Source organism: Micrasema longulum, unplaced genomic scaffold (assembly GCF_059751315.1).
Source record: "Micrasema longulum isolate JH-2025_06_02 unplaced genomic scaffold, ASM5975131v1 h1tg000721l, whole genome shotgun sequence".
Taxonomy (NCBI): domain Eukaryota; kingdom Metazoa; phylum Arthropoda; class Insecta; order Trichoptera; family Brachycentridae; genus Micrasema; species Micrasema longulum.
Window position 1 is genome coordinate 78,334 of NW_028277917.1, and position 23,258 is coordinate 101,591.

The window sequence follows — 23,258 nt, forward strand, 5'->3', positions numbered from 1 at the left end:
TTTTATAAAACATTTTATTTACAATTTACATGGTCAAAAATATCACTGACTGGTATCACTTTTGATAATATAAAAAGCTCACTCGATAAAAACTTGATATGTATAATAACACGATATTCTGACTACATATTTGGGATATTATTGATCTACTTATGAATTCAAATAGATGGTAAAGATGAATACTCCTCCTTTGTTAATTCTGGATGCCAAAGGTCAACAATGAGTACGATTCGTAATTTTGTTCCATTATGCCATACTTCATGATCAAAACTGTCGTCAAATATGAAAACCTTTCCTTCCTCCCAAGATCTGAAATACATATATTATTAAATACAGGGTCATGTAAAGCAAAATTCCTTTGAAAAACTATTTAATTTCTTCAGGATATTAAAACACTTTTATTTAAAGCTACGCAGCAAAAATATTTTTTTAAAAGTTATGTTTTATTATTTAGAGTAAGCTGGATTTTTATTCTTAGCATTATATTTCCAAAGGTATACTTTTGTATTCATTTTGAGAGTTAATAGAGTAATAATACGCTACTGAGTCACCTATACGGACAAAAACCATCTATGATTATTAACCACGTAGTTAGCTACAGTTTACATCAATACAATGGGCCGTAGGTACTCGGGTCGAGAATTGCAAGCACAAACCGAAAGCGTCTGTTACACGTTTGTTAAACAGAAAACCACACCAAAAATGTTGAATGCAACAACAGCTTAAAAGCTTCTTTTTAAGCGGTAGCGAATGATTACTCTAAGGTTATTACGGTATGGGGTTAACAAATTAAACTACTGTTTTGTAATTCAAAAATTATAATTAAAAAAAAACTTAATTGACAATATTCATTGAAAAAAAAATATATACAGCCAAACTTGTTTTTTTTTTTTAACTATCTGTATAATTACATATATGTATATTTATTTGTTAATCTTGTAAATGGCGATTGTATTAAAAAAAATATTTCTCTGGTATAATGAGCAACCCTGTAATGAGCAAATTCAGTCGGTCCCATCTTCCTCGTAATAACGAAGTTCGGCTGTATTTGCGTTCTTATTATTTATCCAAATATTTCCATTTTGGAGTTCATTACAAACGAGTTATATATAAATGTTTCTTTTTTGGGTGATACCGTGTAAACTATTTACCCTGAAGATGGTTCCTGCAATGGTAGCTGAAGCGTCGGAACAAATCCAACACACACGGTATCACCCAAAAAATAAACATATTGATAACAGTGACCATGAAAACCTTAAAATAAAAATCAACTTGTGGCAAAGAAAAATAGTCATTAAGAAATAATGTTCAAAATACTACTTTTCAAATAGACAATCTTCAAATAATATCTGTAATCTGCAGCCTTACTTAAGGACAAGATAACAGCAACTGGGTTTTAAGAATTTAAATACAGCATACATTTTTGTATGAAGAAATAAGCTGGAGTAATCTGCTAGTTTCTTTGTGAACTGGAAACGGGCTGGGCGCACTTTATCAATGTTTATATTTATTTTTGGAGGAAGATATAAATGGTGACGGTAATTTATAATAATATTTTTTTTATTTTCCAAAACATTATTATTGATAGTAAAATATAATATTAAGTTTATATTGATGATGTGCCCCTCCTAGCCACAGGATCACAACCCTGTTCGATTTAATCTTGTTTTAAAATTTCAAGTCGTTTGTCAATGTCAAATGGATTTAATAATATTTAAAGTAAAATACATGGTGATGTGTTCTACACCTAGAGTAGAAATCTGGAGGCACCAACATCTTGAAAGTGATAAGATAATGGATAATATACATGCCTAGTTTCCTCTGCAACTCTTATGAAGGTGCCATTTGTTCCAGTAAGTCCTAGATGCGCTCTTATTCTACAGTTGGTAGGTCCCGTGTGAGCGAATACATGTGTTCCTGGGTTCATAGCACTAAACTTTATCTGACCACGTCGGCACCCCACAGCAGCTTTCTCCTTTCGTACTATAGCACATGTCACGGGACACTTTGAACAGTGATTCTTCATTTCTACACCTGAAATATAAACAAATCAAAATATTATGTAATTTTTCTGTGTTCTTTCATTGCTTTAAAACCAACTCGGGCGATAGCTAAATAATGTTCTTTTTAAACACACCTTTAGGTGCTAATTAAAATGATCATTTAAATTACCTCTCATGAATAGTTCATATTGAGACCAAACACCAGTGTCTTTAAGATTTTCTTGTTCCGCTTTGAAATGAGGATGAACATTTTTAGCTTCTTGAGCTATTTTACTCCAGTTTTCTTCAAGTTCCTTTATAAGTTGCATATAAGGTGTCTCTTTTGGCTCCCACCATGGCCGTCCAGTCAGCCTATTTACATTATAAAGTGATCGCTGAAGTGGTGAAAGGAAAATTCCAATATCTGCTCCAAACTTGTATACCTAAAATAGTAAATTCTACAATGAAATCTGCAATTTGTGGGTGGAAATTCCATCAAATGTTCAGTCACCTAAAATCAGTTTCTCGTGTATAACTCTGTCTTCACAAGTTAAAAATAAATTAAAGTCTCGCCATTTTTCACTCGCCAAAACTTTTTGTAACAAATAGTAATTATCATACAGGAATATATTCCAGGAGTCTGGAGATTTAAAAAAATATAAGCCTGTTTCTGGGAGAATCCCGAAATTCCCAGTGGGTTGGCAAACCTAAGTGCAGCACGCACCAACAGATATAAGATAAAAAGGCTTTTACATCACATGACCAAATTTGTACTAGGCAAGTTAAAACAAGCAAGGATAATCTTGCCGCGTTATTTAACAAAAACTTGTATGAACTTGATTGCTACAAACACGGCACACAGGCTAAGAATAAAACAAAAACAGGGCAGAAATAAGAACAAAATTAATTTTTATATGAAGTATTAGGAAAACTGAGTTTTTTGCCTTTTTAAAAAAAAATCAGCCATCACCTCCCTAGACCGCCTCAATGCCCCCCAATGTTCTCTGGGCGTTCTACCGCTCCCCTGAAGGTCTGTATAAGAGGGCGCTATCGCCCACATTGAAAAATACTGTTCTATGTAATATAAAACTGACACAAATAATGTACACTATACATGTAGGTATCTGTAATACCTACCACCTGTATATTTTTACATCTTAATACTTGTAACGATGTAAGACCGCGAGCCAAAAAAGCTCTTTTATGAAGACTAACATCGAAACATTATTTCTAGATACCTGTGGCAATTTTTCCTATGAAAATTCAAAATTACAGCACACCAGCCAATTGAGAAGTTCAGTACTATGGGAAATTTTGTATAAAAAATGTTTTCTCTTGCGCGGTAAAAATTGGAGCATTTAATTGTATGGTGAAATTTCTCAAAAATGAATGAAAAAAATTGGATAAAAATGAACTACTTTAAACAATGTCACTTCCGAATCAACCAATGATAGTGTTGTGATAGACTTCAGGTTTACAGAGAGCCAATACAACGAGCAGCAGAAGTAACCAAAGAGAACTTGTGATGTCACAGACGGAGTAACTTTAAAATCACAAAACTTAAAAAAATCATAGCGCTGATAATACGAAACATAAAAACATTTTTTTTTTGCTTAGTTTGATAGTCTATTGACAAATAAAAAAATTAAGAAACCTATTGAACTTCTTCATTACAATGTACATACGATTATGTATTGTTTTTTTTGTTAAAGTGCTTAATGGAAAATTTAAAGGTAAACATGTAATCAATAAAAACAATTTAAAAAAAAACGTAGACAACTTAATCACCAATATACATCACAATACATAGAGAAGCGTCTAAAAATAATAATCCTAGCATGGAAAAGATGAAAGCAGAATATTTTGCATTCATTTTGCGACTCATTGAATATTTTAATTAAGTATGTAGTTTTATACTTGGCTTACGTAAAATGATGTATTTTTTGTTTTGCCATCGTTATATTATTTACTGTTTCAGCATTTACTTTGTGGAAAAATTTTTTGAATTGATTTAAAATGAAACACTTTGTAATTTTCAAACACTCTTATGTGGTAAAAATTACAGTGTTTAATTTTAAATAAATAATCTAATCAAGTCATTTTTATATGCTTTGGACATGAATAATGTTTTAGTTTTTTAAAGATAAGTTTTCGTTTTATATGATAAACTAAACATGCCATTTTGTTGTGTGTTACGCATCTTAGTTGTATCCTGGGTAAAATTACCATAATTTATATGGACACTGTAAAATGTCAGGCATTTTGGTAATTTTATATCCTTTCATCGGGAATGGAAGTTTTTTAAATTTTTTAAATATACATTTTTAGCAACCAATGGTTAAATTATAAATATGTATGTGTTAAAGTTATATTTCGATTTACCTTGTTAGCCTTTTCACTTTGTCCAAGTCGCGCAAATGCATCACCAAGATGGAATAGAAAACGCCCTTCCAAGGTGCCATTGGCACCAGTATCGATACCTTTTTGCATGATTTCCACTGCTTCTATTAAATTATTATCTACTGTTTTTATTATAAATCCATAGTGGACTAATGCCACACCATCATTGGGCCATAAATTCAAGGTATCTTTTAAAACTTTCCGAGCTAAATCGATTCTATAAAGGAAAAATACACAAATGAATGAAGAAATTATTATTTTCTCCAATAAATGATAAGTATTAAAAAATCAATCGGAAGTTTACTACTACCTACTTATTGACCATCAAATACGTAATTGCCAATTGATTCCTGTACTCGGGTTCAGCAGGAAATTTGGAAATCAACTTCTCATGAACAGGTACAGCACTGAGATGTTGCCCTATATTTTCCGATCATTCATTAATTGCACACAAAAATAATATTATGCATTACACTAAAGAATAAATTAAAGCATTTTTGTTTCACATTTTTCGTAATTTGTACAGTATCTCGAGTTCAATAAATTACTTATGTAACTTGATATAGCTAATCTAATTAAAAATAAATTTAACAATATTTAAGATGTATATATCCTAACCTTTAAATCTTATGCGGTTGATGGTTCTTTCTGCCACAGATTTATATACATTATTATCTACATTCATGTTGAGGACTTTGAGATATTCATCAATAGCTGCTTGTAGAAGACTGTTACTCCTTTTTTTCTCTGCCAGGAGATCCATTGCTCGAGCGAGACCCAATTTAGCCAGTGAACACGACTTGTTTGTTAAACTTAAGGCTGTGAAGAGTTGTACACTCTCTTCTATATGTCCCTGAGGAGGAGTATGGAAGGATAGATCAAGCACACACACACACACAAATTAATCATGTTAAATCAAACGGGAGTATTGAACATTTCAAGTCATGCTATTAAAGTCATTTGTTTAGAATAACGAAAAAAAAATATGCTGATAGGGTACGTTAAACTTATTATTATAATATTCATAATATATACTAAATAAAAATTCATTTTCATGAATAAAATAACATTATGAGAAATAAAGTTATTCTTGATGGCATGGTAAAATTTTGTGGGTGCAATATTATAACCATGCTACCAAAAAAAACACTACACACACATGAAATGTAAATTATAAAATATAAAAAAAAATTATAAAATATACATTTGCATGCAAAAATAAAAAGCCTAGTAAAGCGGAAATTCAACAATACGTAACAAATAATGTTAAGTATGACATACATTTACATGCAAAAATCAAAAGTCTAGTAAAGCAGAAATTTAACAATACGTAACAAATTATGTTAAGTGTGACTAGTGAGAATGAATATAACATAAAAGTATGAAGTACCAAAAACAACAAACTTATCTTATTACAAAAAAATCACGATTACAAACTATCATAATGCAGCTTAAGGAAATACAATCAGTTAAGCAAATTTTCAAGAAAGGATATTTAAAGGAACATTAAAAAATACAAAAAGTAAACAAAATTTTAGGTGAGTAAGGATCAATCGAAGAGTCCCTGTGCAGAATAAAATGTTTAATTTTATATCAGAAGCTGCAGAAGAATAACTGAAATATTATGTCAATATTTGGATTACAGTGTGTACCTCATCCATCTCAGCCTGAGCCAAATCAAGTTGTAGTTTCCAATGGTCATTGGAATCGTCTACCCATTCCTCGGGTTCCAAATCATCGACAGCATTACCTCCGGAAGGCTTTCCTCCTGTTTTATAAATGGGCAATCAAACAAACTTAATGTATATTCACAAAATAGTCATATGTACATTATAAGCAATATATTATTGAGCAGTCTGTAATGTGTTATATTATTCAAACTGCTTAACATTACCTAATGGGCTTGTGAAAACTAGAGGAAAAATACTAAACCAAAATATTTTTTAAATAATATACTTTTTCTTGTTGGAGTAGCTGAAACATCTTCATCACTATGTCCTTCTGGCTGGTCATCATCAAGTTGTGGTAGTTTTCCATATTTCGCTTCCAGTTTTTTCATTAAATCTGTATCATCAAGGTCTTCTGAAATGTCTTCTTCTTCTTCTTCCTCTTCAATAATATCTTCTTCTAAGATCTCTTCATCTAAAATTTCTTCATCATCTAATTCTTCTACATTTTCAGGATTAACATCTTCACTTTTGTCTTCTTTATAAGCAGAATCTATATTTGCAATCTCTTCTTTTGATATTTTTTCTAACGGTTCATCATCTTCTTCTTCATCATGTTCTTCTTCCTCTTCATACTCTTCTTCGACTTCCAACTCTTCGGGGTCCTCTAATTTGGTATTGTGAATCAACATTGTTGGCTTCTTTTGTTCTGTCGCACTAATGACCACATCGTCGTCATCCTTAAAGATACCAAAGTTTAATTACCGTCAATAAAATTAGCTAACAATATTTTACTACAAAATCTATTTGCAAACTGAAAACCGGGTTGAAATGTACCTTAAAAATACTAGATACACATGGAAAGCTTAATTCATAATGTTATACAATCAAGTGTGAATTCAACACTAATCTTCAATAATATTGAGTAGATGCACCTCAAGATATGTATTTATCATCATAAGATTTTATTGTTATCAGAAAAATTAAGTGATTGATAATAAAGCCACATATTTAGTTTGCTTAAAATCACTAAAATAAATTAATTACAGCAACTGGTTTTAAAACACGATTATTCCTTTACTTTTACATTTTTTGCACCACAACAGGCTAGGAGGCCTAATTACAGTAGTGAATTACAGCACAGAACACCCAGGCTTGAGAAAAACCTTTTTTTTTTTTGTTCTCATCGGGAATCGAACCGAAAACCTTTCGTAGGTGAGTTAAGCGTCTTAACCACTACACCATGGAGGCCGCTTATCAAGCCATAATAATAAACTAATACTAAAGACTTAAAATTTTACCAAATAACAAGTAGATACCTAAAGTACATTGGCTAACACGTATTATAGTAGGGCCAATTTAATAGGCCACATTTGACAATTGTCGGTTTTGGCTTCATAGTGAGGTGACCTGCTTTAAAACATCGATTTAAGTGAATGAATCGATTCCTACTTTAAACATAATATATGTGAATTGAATTCAGTTACTATGAAAAAGTAGGTATAGGTACTGTAATTTTATTTTTAAAATCATAAGTCGAATCCCTGCCCCAATATTATTTTCTATCGTAAATTTTAGAAACAAAATAAGATAAGTACATAATTAACAAAATTATCAACATTCGATTTTTCTGGGTAACATCCCTAGTGTTAAAAAAGAAAAAGGTTTCACTGATGCAACATTGTAACGACGTTTAGAACAGAAAAAGTTTATTATATTTAGAATGGTTTATAAGTGAAAGTATTTCGTAAAATTACCTTCTTTTGTCATTATTACAATAAATATGTAATCGTAATTGAAAAAAGTTAAGTGATTGTGCAGTTCTAAATTCGAAAAAAGAAATAATATTTTATTACCGCCACACCTTACAAGGTTATGTTGTTGAATTTTGATGAAGTGTCAAATGTGACCTATTAAATTGGCCCAAATATAAGTGTTTTTTTTAAGTCCCAGCTTGTTTATTGTATTTAAAAAAAAAAAGATCAAGGCAACTAGGAAAAATCTGTACCATAAAGAACTAAGATTAGGGGTGGATGGGATATCCATTTAGGTAAATAGAGTATCATCATAAAGAGTCTGAATTAATTTAAAATGACTTTATAAAATGTATTAGTTAAGGAATTACTAGTTGTTAAATTTTGTTTCGTACACTATCTGAACATTTAAGCGATTTTATACAAAGTTATATTATAACATGGAAAATCACAAAGTTAGTGCTTCAAATACAAATATTAATTTTATGAGATTTAGTTGACCCGTGTTCCAAGAAACTCGAGTAAATGGAAAATAGAATAAAATAAAATGAACCTCTTCGTAACGATGAACAATTTGTTTGGCAGGTTTGGCAAAAAAGGAGGGTTGCGGTTTGCTTTGTAAAACAGGCAAAGCTTCTTTAATTTTGATAATTTTTTCTTCTATTTCTTTTTCTGCGTCATCAATAATATCTAAGTGGAGAAATAAAAACATAAATAATTATTGTAATAAGAGAAACAATATTGACTCGTAACTAATTGGTGGGTTGTCTATGTTGAAAAATACATTTTTTTTCTTTGAAAATAACATACCAATGTCTCGGCATCAGCCAAGACTTACATTGGAATATAAAGGCAGAGAATTCATACGATTTACTGATGTATTAAAATGATAACTGACAAACTAAATATTATAACATGATAGGTTGGTTATGTATACATGAATGATGCAAGATTCTCGGGAAAGTTAAATATAAAAACTGAAGAATTTAACTGCATACATATACATATCGAATACTTAATACTTTTTTTTAATGGATTATATAACTAAAGATTAAGTATAAAATTTTGCAAATTTAAAACAGGAATGAGTTGATAAAAAATATTTTCTCTCCATAATAGTAAGTTTTAGAGAACGTACTATTAGGTTTTTGTTTAGTATAACAACTTTAAAAATTGGTTTACCTTCATCAGAAATGAGAGTCATTCTTCGTTTGACATCCGCAATCTCAGGTGTACCATCATCACTGTCTATTTCAAAAATTAAATACAGTTTTAAATATATGTGTGTACTGGATTTATTAAATTACTATTTCTTGATAATAACTTTGACATAATAACTTTAAGCTCAGATAAAAATAATTTTTAAATTTACTTTGTTTAAAGATAAATAAAGGAATAATAACTTGCATAATACAGAACACACAATTTACAGATCTTAATATGTAGATACCTACATGTAGGTAAAAACTACCTACAATCTACAAAAGATACCCTTTGGATATTTTTCTTTGTTTTGTTCATCATAATGTTGTAACGGTGCTTTATTTATTTAGTTTTTTATTATTTACTATTAAGCATAAGCACTTGACAAATTATCTACTCTGCTGTTTTTATTTTTTGTAAATTTATTGATATAATTTTAAGTTGCTGGAATTTCACTCATCCATGTGCTTTGTAGCTGCAAGACGATTGGTAATCTAGCTTCAATATGTTAATGTTATCAACTATTGAATACCTAAATTTTGTAAATGCGGTCAAGAATGTCAACCGTCCATTCACTCAGTAGCTGCAAGATCTGTTATAATCTAACTCAAATTTTTAAAAATGAGTTTTTGATTTATTCATTTTAATATCATTTAAAAGCTTAACTTAATTGACAAGTAAAAAACATAATGCAAGTGGGGGCTAGATTTCTTACCGTCCATGTGCTCTGTAGCCGCAAGACGTGCTGTAATCTAGCTTCTATCTGTTATAATTGAAATAGATCATAATTGGAAATGAGGAATTAGAATTCCAATCGTCCATGCGCTCTGTAGCTGCAAGACGTGCTGGGATATTTATTTATTGCACAGCACCCTTCAGGTGATTTTCACAAAAATGATGCTATTTAAATTATCCAACTATTGACAATATTTATAGCAAACTGAATCATGTAAAAAAAAAAACCAAGAGCACACACTATATTTAAATAAATGTATATTATATATAGAATTAGCAAAAAATGTACAAACATCGATAAATTGAAAACATATGCTTGAAAATGGTATTTCACTCTTAAACAGGCCATTGGTGACAACCATGTTTGCGCGAAGCAGTATTCGCATGTTTAAAATGTTCAGTAGTTAAAATAAGACATAGCAGAGAGGGTGTTAAATACACTTAAGTAAGAACATACACATAACTAAGATGTAAAGAAAGAAAAAAACATCTAGAAAGCAAATGTAACAAGTTTATAACAAGATCAAGTTTGTTAGTGAGGCCACGAGCATTGGATTCGTTCACAATGTTTTTAGTTTTTTTAAAAATGAAATTCACTTGAATTCAAGCAATTGCTAAATTTGTTATACATGGTTACAATGGCATCGATGATTTTGAAGGCAAAATTGGGTGTGCAAAAAAAAAAAGCATGCACGAGCGGCTGTACTATAGTGTGGTACCGACCATTGTGCCATTTTCTGGCCAGGACGCAGTAAGCGACCATCAGTAGCACCAGCCCGATGCCGACTCTCATGCCAACTGCAACATATCACACCCGCAATGTCAATAACTAATCCTGGCTCGTGACCTTTCCATTACAAAATTTTCTTCCAATTTAAGAATACATAAAACAACATTCAGTTTTATTAACAAAATTTCATTTTTGATAGTATTTACTATAAAATAAAACACTTTGCTCAGAGTTTGCAAAATGGAATGTAAAAAAAGTCCTGAAGTCAAAATGTTTCATATTATTATAAATATTTTGTCACATACACGCATACATAACAGAAAAATTAGGCATGTGCATACATATGATGTAAATACTAATTTAATGCATACAATGTAAATTTTATTTGTGAAATTTTCAAAACAATATTCTTTGGTACAGGCAAGATAAATACATAAATTTACTCATAAAAACTCATTTCCATTTCACAGTAGAGGTTTTCAAATGAACAGATTTCTTAATATGAGTATAAAGCTATAACTCAAAATTATTTAATAACATGGCTGCGGCATATTATGCCAAAAAATGACAACTATTCTGACGTATGAAGGTGATAATTCAACTAAATCTTGTTATACAATGCAAATTGTTAATATAATTTTCACATGCCCATTAGATAATCTACGAAATATGATAATTCTATAAAGACATATCGTCTGACTATCTTGCAAAACTCCAATCTCCAAAAATATTTTTTTTTTACAGGAGGGTGAAAAAACAGTATTATTTCAAAAACTATTCTGTTTTTTCACCCTCCTGCAAAACTTTTATTTTTGGAGATTGGAGTTTTGCAAGTTAGTCAGACGATATGTATGTTTGGAGCATGTGTGAAATCATCAAATCACTTAATAGTTCAACCTTTTCTACAGTTTCTATTTTAAAACAATGAAAACGAAACGTGTTTCATATGTATAACTGGGATGAAAATGAAAAAATCGGCTGCTTGAGTGACTTGACAAATACTGAAGGACTAGTTTACATAATATAAAGTTTATATCTGTATGTATATACATTTTATTTAATAAATATCAATGTTAAATACATCAAAATGTACTAAATAATAAATTAAAAAAAACACTTATTTGAAACATTGATAATACATTATAATATGATGGAATACTCACTGCCAGATTCTTCTTGTTCGTGAGCCAACTGTTCTGCCTGTTTAGCTGCTAAGTGTTCTTCTTCACCAGCGCTATTTTCCACAACCTCTTCTTCCATCGAGTCCACCTAAACCATTAATTTACACTTATTAATTATTTAACCGGGAGAGCTATTCTAAATGTGAACAGCGGAAAGATAAATTCCATCTACATTAGAACATATTGATTCGAGCTAAAGTTATCTGTGGAAGAAACCATTAAACCAAGAAGCGCTTCGAATATGCACATAATGCATACACATTCATAATTTATTCATATATTTTTATGATAAGATTAATATTAGTATAAATACAAAATATGCATTTAAACAATGCTATTTCAGGAAACGTATGAATTAGTACAAAAAAAACAAATACAAAACAAATTATTAAGTCTTAAGAAATAAAATATTCCCCCCAATCAACATTATTTACGTTTTCCATAATCCTGGTTTTACCTTGAAAAATTTTCAAAACTATTTCGATGTGTCAAAAAACGCCGAGCTGCATAAAAAAGGGTAAATTATTGTCTCAAACTAAATACAAAGTACGTGCAGTGTAATTGACCCCAGTGTCTAATTTTACTTAAGGCTATTTTGCATTGTATTTCGATACATTTTTCAAGCAAATGCAACGTTCCGAATTTCTTTAGGGTTAGTTTTTCTATAATGAAAAACTAGTTAGTTAGTTTTTCATTATATCCTTTTACGTTTTTAGAACAAAAATGCCATATTGGACATTTTACTAAATTGTGAAAGGCAGTTGACGCATAATAAGAATAAAGTCTTTACATCAATAAATTACGACGCAGAATGTGGGAAATAAAAATATTATTTAAGTTAAAAACATAATGTGAAAAGAAGATAGTTTAAACATTCCTTACAATAAACAGTTTTGCCGCAATGTAAATATGACAGTTGAAATTATGTATTGGCATAGAAAAAAAAGTGATACCACATGAATAAAATTTCCTAACATTTAGGGAAAAAAATATTGTATGTATTTAATGCAAATTCAAATTTTTTATTTTTGTGTTTTTAAATTTAAGTAGATAAAATTATTCAAACATTTTTTTCTTAATTCAATAAAAAAAAAAAGATATTAATTGAAAGAACATGAAATATTTTTAGTGATTTCATTGAAAATAGGTAAATATAATCATAAATCTCAATTATGACTGTTTTCATCACTTTTCTAGCAGTATATTTACACTATAGTTTATTACATAAATTTTACTGTTATGAAATTCCATTTTTTCCATCCATTTTTTATTTCCCCACTTGAGCGTTTTCCTTAATATTGGACTTTTTTGTTGCTCCCTTGAAAAACGTAAAAAGGTGGTTTTACTGTAGTTCATCAACACAATATTTCTAATATAAAAACATGCATTAATACTGCTTTTATCAAACAAATGACAATGAAATCAACATTTAAAGACGAAATAACCACAATTGTTTTGTGCGATTTAACTTGAGTGCGGACATTTTTATTTGAGGCTTTGTTTCACCTTTACTTTAGCATACTTTAATTAAACTTTGGTAGTATGAGTTAGTAATGATGAACAGGTCATACAAAAAACAAAACTAAAACTGAGATAGTTTTGTATCCAATGAGTCCAGTAGATTAGCAAAACAAAATATTATTTTAGTTAAGGTAAAGAAAATGTTATTTCAATCATGCCAAGATTCTCGATCACACCTCTTCAAATGGAAGATCCATGTTCTCTGAACTCTCTTCTAATTTAGAATCATTTTCATCCTCTTCTTCGTCACCAGCAGAAATATTATCTTCCTTCGTATCTTCATAATTATTTTCATGGGATCCATCTAAATATTCATCATCCTCATCGTCATCTTCTTGATCTTCATCGTGATCATCATCTTGATCCTCATCATGATCGTCGTCTTGATCCTCATCATTATCTATTTCATTTTCTTGTTCATCGCTATCATTATTCAGACCTTCATCACTAGCGTTATCATCCTCTTCGTCTTCTGTTTCATGATGATCATCCTCATCATCGGAATTAGCAGTGTCATCATCGTCACTATGCTCATCTTCACTGTCACCGTGTTCATCTTCAATGTCCTCAATTTCTTCATCATGTTCATCATCAAGATCTTCCTCGTGACTATCCTCCTAGTTATTTATAATGATAAATTAAGGTTTTGGTAAATAGTCATTGGCATGTGGCCATTTCCTTCAACAACCCGAAATATTAAAAAATATCCTTATAAAACAATTTTAAAATAAAATAACAAATTAACAATAAAGTTGGAGAATATTTTTTTTGGGAGAAGTTTATTTTAACATATTGTCATCCTAACTTGTAAAACTCAAACTAAAGTCCATAAACGGTTAAAAGTGTTCCATTATTTTTAATAAATAAATAAACTTCACTGCTGAAATAAAAACTCTCTCATGAACAAAAGTATGTTTGGGACTTACGAGTTTTACAAGTTAGGCCAATGATATTATTTCATTGGATTGGAAAACAGCTTTACAAGTTATCTACCAGCTTTAGAAGTCAAACAATTTGACATAATTATTCAAAAGGTTTGTATATCTTCACAGAGCACTGCATTTGGCGTTCTAATTGCAGCGCATCCTGATATTTTTTGTTACATTGAAGGAAAGTAAAGTTCCAGTCCAGGAACAATGATATATTACAGTGTATAACCACCTTAAACCAATATTTCATGTCCAGGCAAATGTGCCAACCACTAACTACATAGCTGACTTAACTCCGTTTGATTTTGTTTTTGAGGATTTTTACCTAATATTAAGTTTCTTTTGTTCTTATGTGCTACTATATATCTGTGCTGACACAGAAAATTGGCATAAGTCGGGTTTGTTGCCAAATTGAGTTATTAATATAATTTGATACTCCATTTACAGATACACAAGTAAAATAAAGAAAAGTTAAAAGATTCCCCATCATAACGATAAAAAGACAATTTTACATTTGGGTCCAAGTCGATATTTGTAAAATAGTATCAAAGAAAATAGACCTGACTCGAGTCGTTCGTCTTACAAATATTTTTATCAAATTTGTAACATGGAATATGAGCACAAGTCGACTTGCGCCCACAGTTCAACACAATAATATTAATCTATGATATTGAAGAAGGGCACTAATTTTATCTCTGGTCGATGTCAGCGTCAAACCTGAATCGTCCGCCTGCTGATCGTTGCCGCATATTTCCTATTTTAAGAAGAAAAAATCCAAGGTAACGTCGCGTCGAAGATGTTTAGAGCCAAAAAAAATATTGCCTTAATAACGTGATGACAAGAAAATGTGAATGTTCAGTGAGATTAAGTAATGATACGAAATATCTTTGAGTATACCAATAATAGCAGAGGAAGGATGAAAGCCGAGTGAACGCGGTCAAAATGCAATCTCTTAGATGAATGTGTGAGAAATCAATGTAAGACAGGGTTACAAATTATAAAATCAGGTGAGAGTGTAATTCTGAGTCAGGTATAATTGATAAAATTAAGAAAGGGTCTCTGAGATCGTTTGGTCATGTAGAGAAAATGAATGACAAAAAAATGGTAAAACAGGCATAAATGGTGAGAATGAATGGTAATGTGGGACGAAGACAACAAAGAAAGAAGTGGCATGATTAGGTAAACCAAAATCTTAAGTCTGGTCATGCCAAAAGCATCCAGAACCGAAGGGTGTGTATGACAAGATGTATGAAAGTGGAAAAAGCTAGAAACGTATGCCAAGATAGACGTGTGTGGTGGTCCATTCTCTTTGCCTACCCCTACGGGAAATGGCGTGATGGTAGTAATAGTAGAGGTTATATCAGTAAGGCGGCTAAGGGCAGAACCCTCAGGAGAAAGTACCAATATCCTTTGAGCCTCTAACATAGTTGAAGGTGAACTTGAGAAAGAAAAAACAAGTAGAAATGTAGAAAAAATGAGTGTTTAGTGGAAATATAACTCAAATTTGAACAATAGCCAAGCTAAAATGTATTTATGAATTTAGGCCTAAGTACACTTAGTGCCAAATCGATTGTAGTATGGAGAAAAAAATAACAATGAAAAAGGACACAAGCCGTAAATAAATATAAATGCGCGATTTTTTAACAAAATAAATATTAAATCTAGTAGAAAATACTCTATTTAAATATATTCAAGCATTAAAGTTGAACATTGTAAGTTATATCTTTTGTAATTAATAAAAAACCACCGAAGCCCTAGCTGCCATTAAGTAAAACAGCTGTATTTTAAAATTACATCACACAGACTTTTGCCCCTTTTCCGTGTCAGGACAGATATATGTTCCTGTCCTTGGTTTTATCTGACAAAATGCTCACAAGATTATTATAAAAGTGGATAGAAATAAAACAACAAAAAACCTACCGCATGGTTCAATTCTAAAGTATGTTCATCATGGTGATCGTCATGAACTGGACCTTCATCTACCCAGCCATCAAATACTTGAGCGTAGCGTGACTCTCCCACTGGTGTGTCCACTTTAATAAAATAAAATAATTTATATTTATATGACAACAAAAGAAAAATCAATGGTGGTAGTATTACCACCATTTATATACATAATATGAAAACTGGACATGCTAATATTTTAATAACTTTGATATTTTTTTAATAAACCTGTTAAGATTTACTGCGAGTACAATTTAAAAAAAAAATTAAATATTATATATTAATATTAAGTCAAGAAAATTAAACATCCACCATGACCTTCAAAACTGCTTTTGGCCCTCTGTGTAACCATAATGAGGATTATAATGCTCCAGTAAAAGTACAGAAATGCAGATATTCTGATCTTTATTGAAAAGTTAATAAAATAAAATACATAAATAAAACATCATTTATTTTATTTATTTAATAGCATAATTATACATTTTTACAATTAAAAAAATATTTCACTTGTTATATTTTTACTAAAACTAAAATCCCACCAAACCACTTTTTGTAGCTTGTTGGTGAAGATTATATTTATACTGACTTAATAATATTATTTACATTTATAAAAACAATAAACAGATAAAAATTAACAGCCGGAAAGATCAGAATAAACATGTTTATACAAATAATAATATTTAAATTTATTTTTTAAATACAAGAAAATATATGAAAAATTAAAATATTTACACCTAAGCTACTATTCATATATAAACTCTTGATCGAGTAGCCACTCTCTTATTTTGCTCTTGTTACAATGTGAGTTAAATTTAAGTTCTTTTAGTAATAAATTGAAAATTCTAGGTACTAAATATTTGAGAGTTCTATTTCCATATTTATTACATACTTTTGGTACTACCAAGCCATCATTTGACGTGAAGCGTGTATTATGGTTATGTTTGAGAGGAAACTTGAATGTATTACTATTAAATTGTTCCAAAATGATGCAAAGCCACAGTAGTCCTCGAACAGGCAGAGTTTTTATTGTTTTGTGCAGGAGATCATTATAACTTCTTCATCATCATTCCCTTTTCGCACCTAATGGGACATAGGGCATTGCATTGGTACACCAATCACAGCGTATCTTGATCATTTTTGTCACATGAAGGAGGGATGATCAGTCTTACGCTTCAGGCACCAGTCCAGGGACTATGAAATATTCAGGTGTGAAAACACCCTTTTAAATAAATATTTCATATCAACCATGTCAGGAATCGAACCCGAGACCTCTCGCATAGTAGGCAAACACGCTGACCATTACACCACGAGGCCGACAATAAAACAAATTTGTTTTTAACCACATTTTTTTTTTTTTACCAACCGGTTTCAAAGCTAAACAAGTTTCTTTCTCAAGGTTTACTTAACTAATGAATTCTTTCATATTATATTTTATCAGTATGCTGCCAATGAAACAAAATTTTAAAAATTAGCAGTTAAAAACAAAGTTGTTTTATTAATTTTACTATAGTGAAAGGTAGTGCTTCAAATATATAAGTTATATGTTGTTTGTTACGCTTTTTTTCATGTTGTGTTTGACCATGATGAATAAGGTCTAACTATATTTACCGTGTTTAGGTCAAAGGCATTAAACCACACTATTTCAAATGTGTTTTAAACCAATTACGTAGGTCTTATATACATTCTAGCTAAAGGATTTGAACCGCAAACTGCAGACTTCAATTCTTTTGCCAGAATATGTACAAGATCTATTGCAATTGGTTTAAAACACATTTGAAATAATGAAATTCCTTTTTTGAGAATTGTGGGTTAATGCCTTTGACCTAAACACGGTTGATATTAATCAGAAAAATACAAGTTAGCTTAATATGTACATTCCAACTCAACATAGGACCAAAAGTCTAGTGGATTTGGAACATAGTACCTATGATCTCGACTATGTTTCAACATTTTTGTATGTATATAGTGGGAAATGTAGATATGTTATTAGGTGCAAATACCATACTCCCAGGCTTTACCTGGGTTTAAGCTTGGGCCGTTTCGCCAGCTATGCGGGTGGGTAACCGGCGGAACGGCCATTCTACATTTGTCTCTCATATATTCCTGACATAATAAGCTAATCCACTCATATATTTTCAATATGTGATTCATTGTAGTAAACTAATAATAACAAGGTTAATTTCACCATAGGAAAACATGTATTATAAAGTTAGGGTACAAAATATAAACAAATAATTAAATACAGGAGAGTAATGATTTATAGAAGTACCTAAAAAAGACGTCAGTTTATTTAATATGTTAAATAATACTTACAGTCCGTTAGACCTCGGTTCTCTATTATGATAAGTCCAATAAGGAATACGAGTACACCGAGTAGCATGAAGAAGACGATTTTGGCACACCAGTGGCCTCCAGTACCACCCTCATGATGTACGTGAATCACTGAGTCTCCATCACTTGCTAGAGAGCCGTGCGATGGACTGTGCGTAGATTTAGTTGGCCCGATACCTTCATCTGACTCATCTACAGCAAACAGTTTGCAATCAATATTACAAATAATTTCCAGAACATCAAAATATATTTTTAATAAATATTATTGTTTTCCAACATAGGAATCTATATTTTTTTATTGTTTTCAGAACATATAATACATAAATAAATGTTTACATATTATATTTATAACTTATTCCGGGACAAAGACAACAATTTTCAAAACATAAAATAAAATCATATTATGAAGACACAGTAAACAAAAATATTAAAATTATCTTTCATATTCTCAAAAAACTGATTTAAGAAGTAGTCTTTAAAGGGCTTTACTTTTTAGGATTAAGATGTCCTTTTTTCATTAATTTCACTGGGCAGTTTATTATACAAAAGCTGGGCAATTTATTTATTTACTTTTTACCGAACTTTGTAGTGATCGACTGAAACAAGATTTTCAACCGAAACTGAATTTTGTCTTCTGTTCTAATTTTTGCCAAAACCGAAACTTATTTCAATAAGTCAAAAATCACTCCAAATCTCCCAAATATTGTTCACTAATCTAAAGTAAGTGTTATATAAAATACACAATGAAATAAAAGGCATAAATTTAATGGTTGGTTGTAATGTTATACATATAACTTATATGCAACAGTTCTTTAGTGTGCTCTATAGGAACATTAACTTATTAACTATAAGTTCTATCCATCTTAGAACAGGCTGAGCCATGTTAGATGGAGACTATCCTAAACAGAGAACGCTCCGTTTTCATTTTCTATTCACTAGTTTTATATAAATTCCCTGTTATTAAATATGTATACTTATATTATGGAATAAATTTATAAAATAAAAAATAAATAAAGGAATAAAAAAATATATAAATATAAAAGATCTGTGAACTCACGAGAACTAGAGTCACGAGCCGTAAAATGCATCCGAGTACAGCCAAATGTAATCCGACACATCCCGATCGCAGGTTTTGGCTGAGCCAAGTTTTGGCCAATCGGAAATTCATTTTACTGGCCGAAACTGGCTGAAACCGAAACCGAGACTCCGGTCGGTCACTAAAACTTGGTTGATCAAAAAACCTTTTATTAAAAGTTTTGGAATTGTGCTTACTGTGATCATAAATGTTGCTATTCAAATTAATATTTGAATTTGTGCAAGCTGAGAATTTAAGATTATTTGTAGCTTCTTCTACTTTTGTACATTTCATTATGCATGCTTTTCTATTATGTAGACTATAGACTTTTGAAATAGCCAGATTTAAGATTTTGATTTATCTTATTATGCCATTGTGTACATCCTACGCTTTAATTTATAATCTAATATATCAGGTTGGGGGAAAAAGTCATTTTGTATTTGGCGCCGTTTTTTTTCAACAAAGTATATCTCGTTCATTGTTGGTCACATCGGATCATACAATACGGCGTTGTAAAGGTGTAAGTGTATACTTTAAATGCTTCTTTGACAGTATTGCGCTTGGTCAGTTCAGTCGTGAACTATCATGCGTCGAGTATGGAGGTTTCAAAGGAAGAAATTCGCCATATTTTACATTTATACTACCTGAAAGGGAAAAACGCGTTGAAAGCGACCAAAAAAAATTGCGATGTATACGGGGCCAATACTCTTTCGGCTCGTGCTGCACAACAGTGGTTCAAGTTATTTCGTTCTGGTGTAGTGGAGGTGAATGATGCACCACGCTCTGGCAGGCCTGTTGTCGAAAATGTCAATAAAATCATGGAAAATATTCTAGATAGACCGTCATAGCATCGCCCAGGAGCTGAATATTGATCATAAAACTGTTTTGAACCATTTGCAGAAGGCTGGATTTTAAAAAAAGCTCAATTTTTGGGTGCCACACGAACTGACGCAAAAAAACCAAGCGGACCAAATTCCCATCTGCGAATCCCTGCTGAATCGTAACAAAATCGACCCATTTCTGAAGCGGATGGTGACTGGTGATGAAAAGTGGGTCACTTACGACAATGTCAAGCAACAGAGATCGTGGTCGAAGGCCAACGAAGCGGCCCAGACCGTGGTCAAGCCAAGACTGACAGCCAAGAAGGAGTTGCTGTGTGTTTGGTGGGATTGGCAGGAAATACTTTACTATGAGTTGCTCTTCTATAGCCAAACGCTCAATTCTGCTTCTCAAAAATTAGTTGTTCGAGTTTTTTGCCAATAGGGACAAGTGCTTCTATGCGAGGGGCATTATGAAGTTGGATTCTCGTTAGCAACAAGTTATCGAACAGAACGGCGCATATTTGACTTAAATCGGATAATTGTAACACTTTTTATAAAGTATTGAAATAAAGCGAAAAATACGAAATTACTTTTCCCCCAACCTAATATATACCTGTTTAACTCTTAGAGTAATAATTTGATCCCGCTTAAAGAGAAACTCTTCAGCTCTATTGCATAGGACAAAAGTTTGGTTCTTAGTTTGACAACAAACGTGTAACGGGCGGTTTCAGTTTGCACTTGCAATTCTCGACCTAAATACATACGACCTGTTGTATTGCTGTAAACTGTAGCTAACTTCGTAGTTGATAATCATAGAATAGTTTTTTTTCCATATGGGCTACTATTAGCATGTGGTGTATTATTACTCTAATGTTTAACCATTCTTCTAATATTTTTTTGTTCCATTAAACAAGAGAAGGCATTTTTATTTAACACATCCATAACATGCCAATTCTACCATACGCAACAAATGATTAAAGTTAACAAGGTACATAGGAATTGGGTTGGGGTTTGAAAAAAATACAGTGAAACCCTGATAAGAGAGAAAATGTGTTCCATCCTAAGTGGATTGGAATTATTGGAGTGGATTGGGATTAAGTGGATGGAAGCTATTGACCTTTTTTTGCATTGTAGAAAGTTTAACTTGACAAGAGTCGAGATCTCAAAACCAGAGTGAGTGTTAATGGAGTTTGTGTTATTTGAGAGCTTTCATTCAAACAACTTTTATGAGAAATCATTTCTAACAAGGTTTCTTTTAATTTTCTTTGGAATTGTAATAGAGGAATCTGGATAAATGTCATTGTAATTAAGAATATTAAGTAAGGATTTCATTTTATACAGAATGGTAATTTTTTTACTGGGGCATACTTATGTTGTTTTAATCAAATATATGTTACACTTGATGGAATGCTTGCTTAAATACTTAAATAGGAATTGGGCATCAGTCATGGTGATATATTTTACCTCCGAGACTAAGCTTACGAGCAATATACTCAGCTTCAGCTTTTGATCTTTCACTGCTCGAAGCATCTGTTAAAAAAAACATATTCATACACTTCATTAAACAATATTTTTGACTACGGCAATCAGTTTGCATTAAATTAGCTGTGTAAGTATATGATAAGATTGTTATCTATTGTTTGCAGGGTTTAATCGGTATTTTCATCTCGTTCTGTAGTTCAGTGACAGAACATTATTTTACACATTTTATGCAAAAAAAATCATCTTTTATAAATAAGGCGCGTGACTAGAAAATAAACACATTGTAAATGTGCTCCTAAATGAGGTATCTATTTATATCTTGGATAGAATGCCAAATGTTAGGATGAAATACAAACGTGAGTGGATGTAAAATATGATAAGAAACCTTTGTAACGACGCATTAACACTAAGTAAAGATTTAATATAATTATAATAATAAATACAGTTAAATGAGATCTAAATTAAGATCAACAGTGTACTTTTTTTATAATATAAGCATTTATTTATCACCAATAAAACAAATATTTGTACTCGAATTGGTAAAGATATGAATAGGGTCATGAAATTTACAAACCTTTCTTTTTTCGTTTATCTTTTCGCTTTCTTGGTTGCACGTCTCCTGACATTTTAAAAACTAAATTACTAATCAAACTTTAATAAGGTTAGGGGAACGTACATGCTCGTAAAATCACTTTATCCCGAAACGAACTTTGTGAAAGTTTGTAATGAAATTATTTGAGCTAAATTTAATTATAGAAAACAAGTCTTCCTTGTCAAAAGCGTGATCGTGATCAACGTGATTTTGAAAATTCCAAAACCCCGGTTCTATAAATAATTAGTTGGAAAAAGATCGCGCAACCGCGCAACATAAAACCAAAAACTAATGAAGAAGAAATCTCGAAATTTGAAATCAAAATGTAGATTTTATTGTCTATGAATAATATTGTCGTTTTTTCTCATAAAAAATAAAATTAAAATCATGTAAAATTAAAAAAAAAAAACAGTTATAAAACAAACAAAAATCAAATAAAAAACAGATATATGTCCTCATATCATATTATCTCTTTTCTATAATACACTCGTTTTACTAGAAGTTTAGAAGTCTAATAAATTCTACACCATCGTTTTCTCATCCGTGCTCCGTGGTGGACAAAACACTGCATCGGTACTGAAATTGCGATGTGCCAGCAATAACTAAGAACTAGTAAGAATACAAGATGGGCAGTTTTACGCTTCAGGTTCCGGTCCAGAAATTACAGAACATTGGAGCGTAGAACCATTTAAAATCAGTATTTCATACCCACCTTGCCAGGAATCGAACCTAGGACTTCAATTATTAAAGGCAAACGCGCCAACCACTACACTAGAGGGCGGATCATTTCCTTTTTATTAATTAATGATTCCCATTTTAATCTTAGGAGGTATTAATAAATTTTAAATGTATATTGTAATATATCACTATAGTCTAACTTTATTTAAATTTAGTTTTGTCAAAAATATATA

The 23,258-nt window shown here is 31.1% G+C and overlaps 1 protein-coding gene across 22 annotated transcripts; it reads right to left on the bottom strand.

Moving 5' to 3' along the window:
- Asph (Aspartyl beta-hydroxylase) lies at positions 1–22,548 on the bottom strand. Of its 22 annotated transcripts, none has more exons than XR_015822872.1 (17): positions 22,330–22,548; positions 21,738–21,803; positions 18,360–18,569; positions 16,023–16,135; positions 13,350–13,790; positions 11,635–11,740; positions 10,465–10,539; positions 8,986–9,051; positions 8,357–8,493; positions 6,339–6,789; positions 6,035–6,150; positions 5,001–5,235; positions 4,693–4,802; positions 4,365–4,599; positions 2,173–2,425; positions 1,812–2,034; positions 1–309 (listed from the first exon to the last, which is right to left on the bottom strand). XR_015822872.1 is itself a non-coding variant. In XM_088229884.1 (17 exons), the coding sequence occupies exons 1-17, from the start codon at positions 22,379–22,381 to the stop codon at positions 159–161; spliced, it is 3,036 nt and encodes a 1,011-aa protein (XP_088086010.1). In that variant the 5' UTR covers positions 22,382–22,548; the 3' UTR covers positions 1–158. The 22 variants fall into 22 exon arrangements, 12 of the variants coding, with proteins under 12 accessions (XP_088086010.1, XP_088086011.1, XP_088086014.1 ...); XR_015822873.1 differs by having other exon boundaries at positions 4,690–4,802; XR_015822875.1 differs by having other exon boundaries at positions 5,001–5,946.
- Between the last annotated feature and the right edge of the window lie 710 nt (positions 22,549–23,258).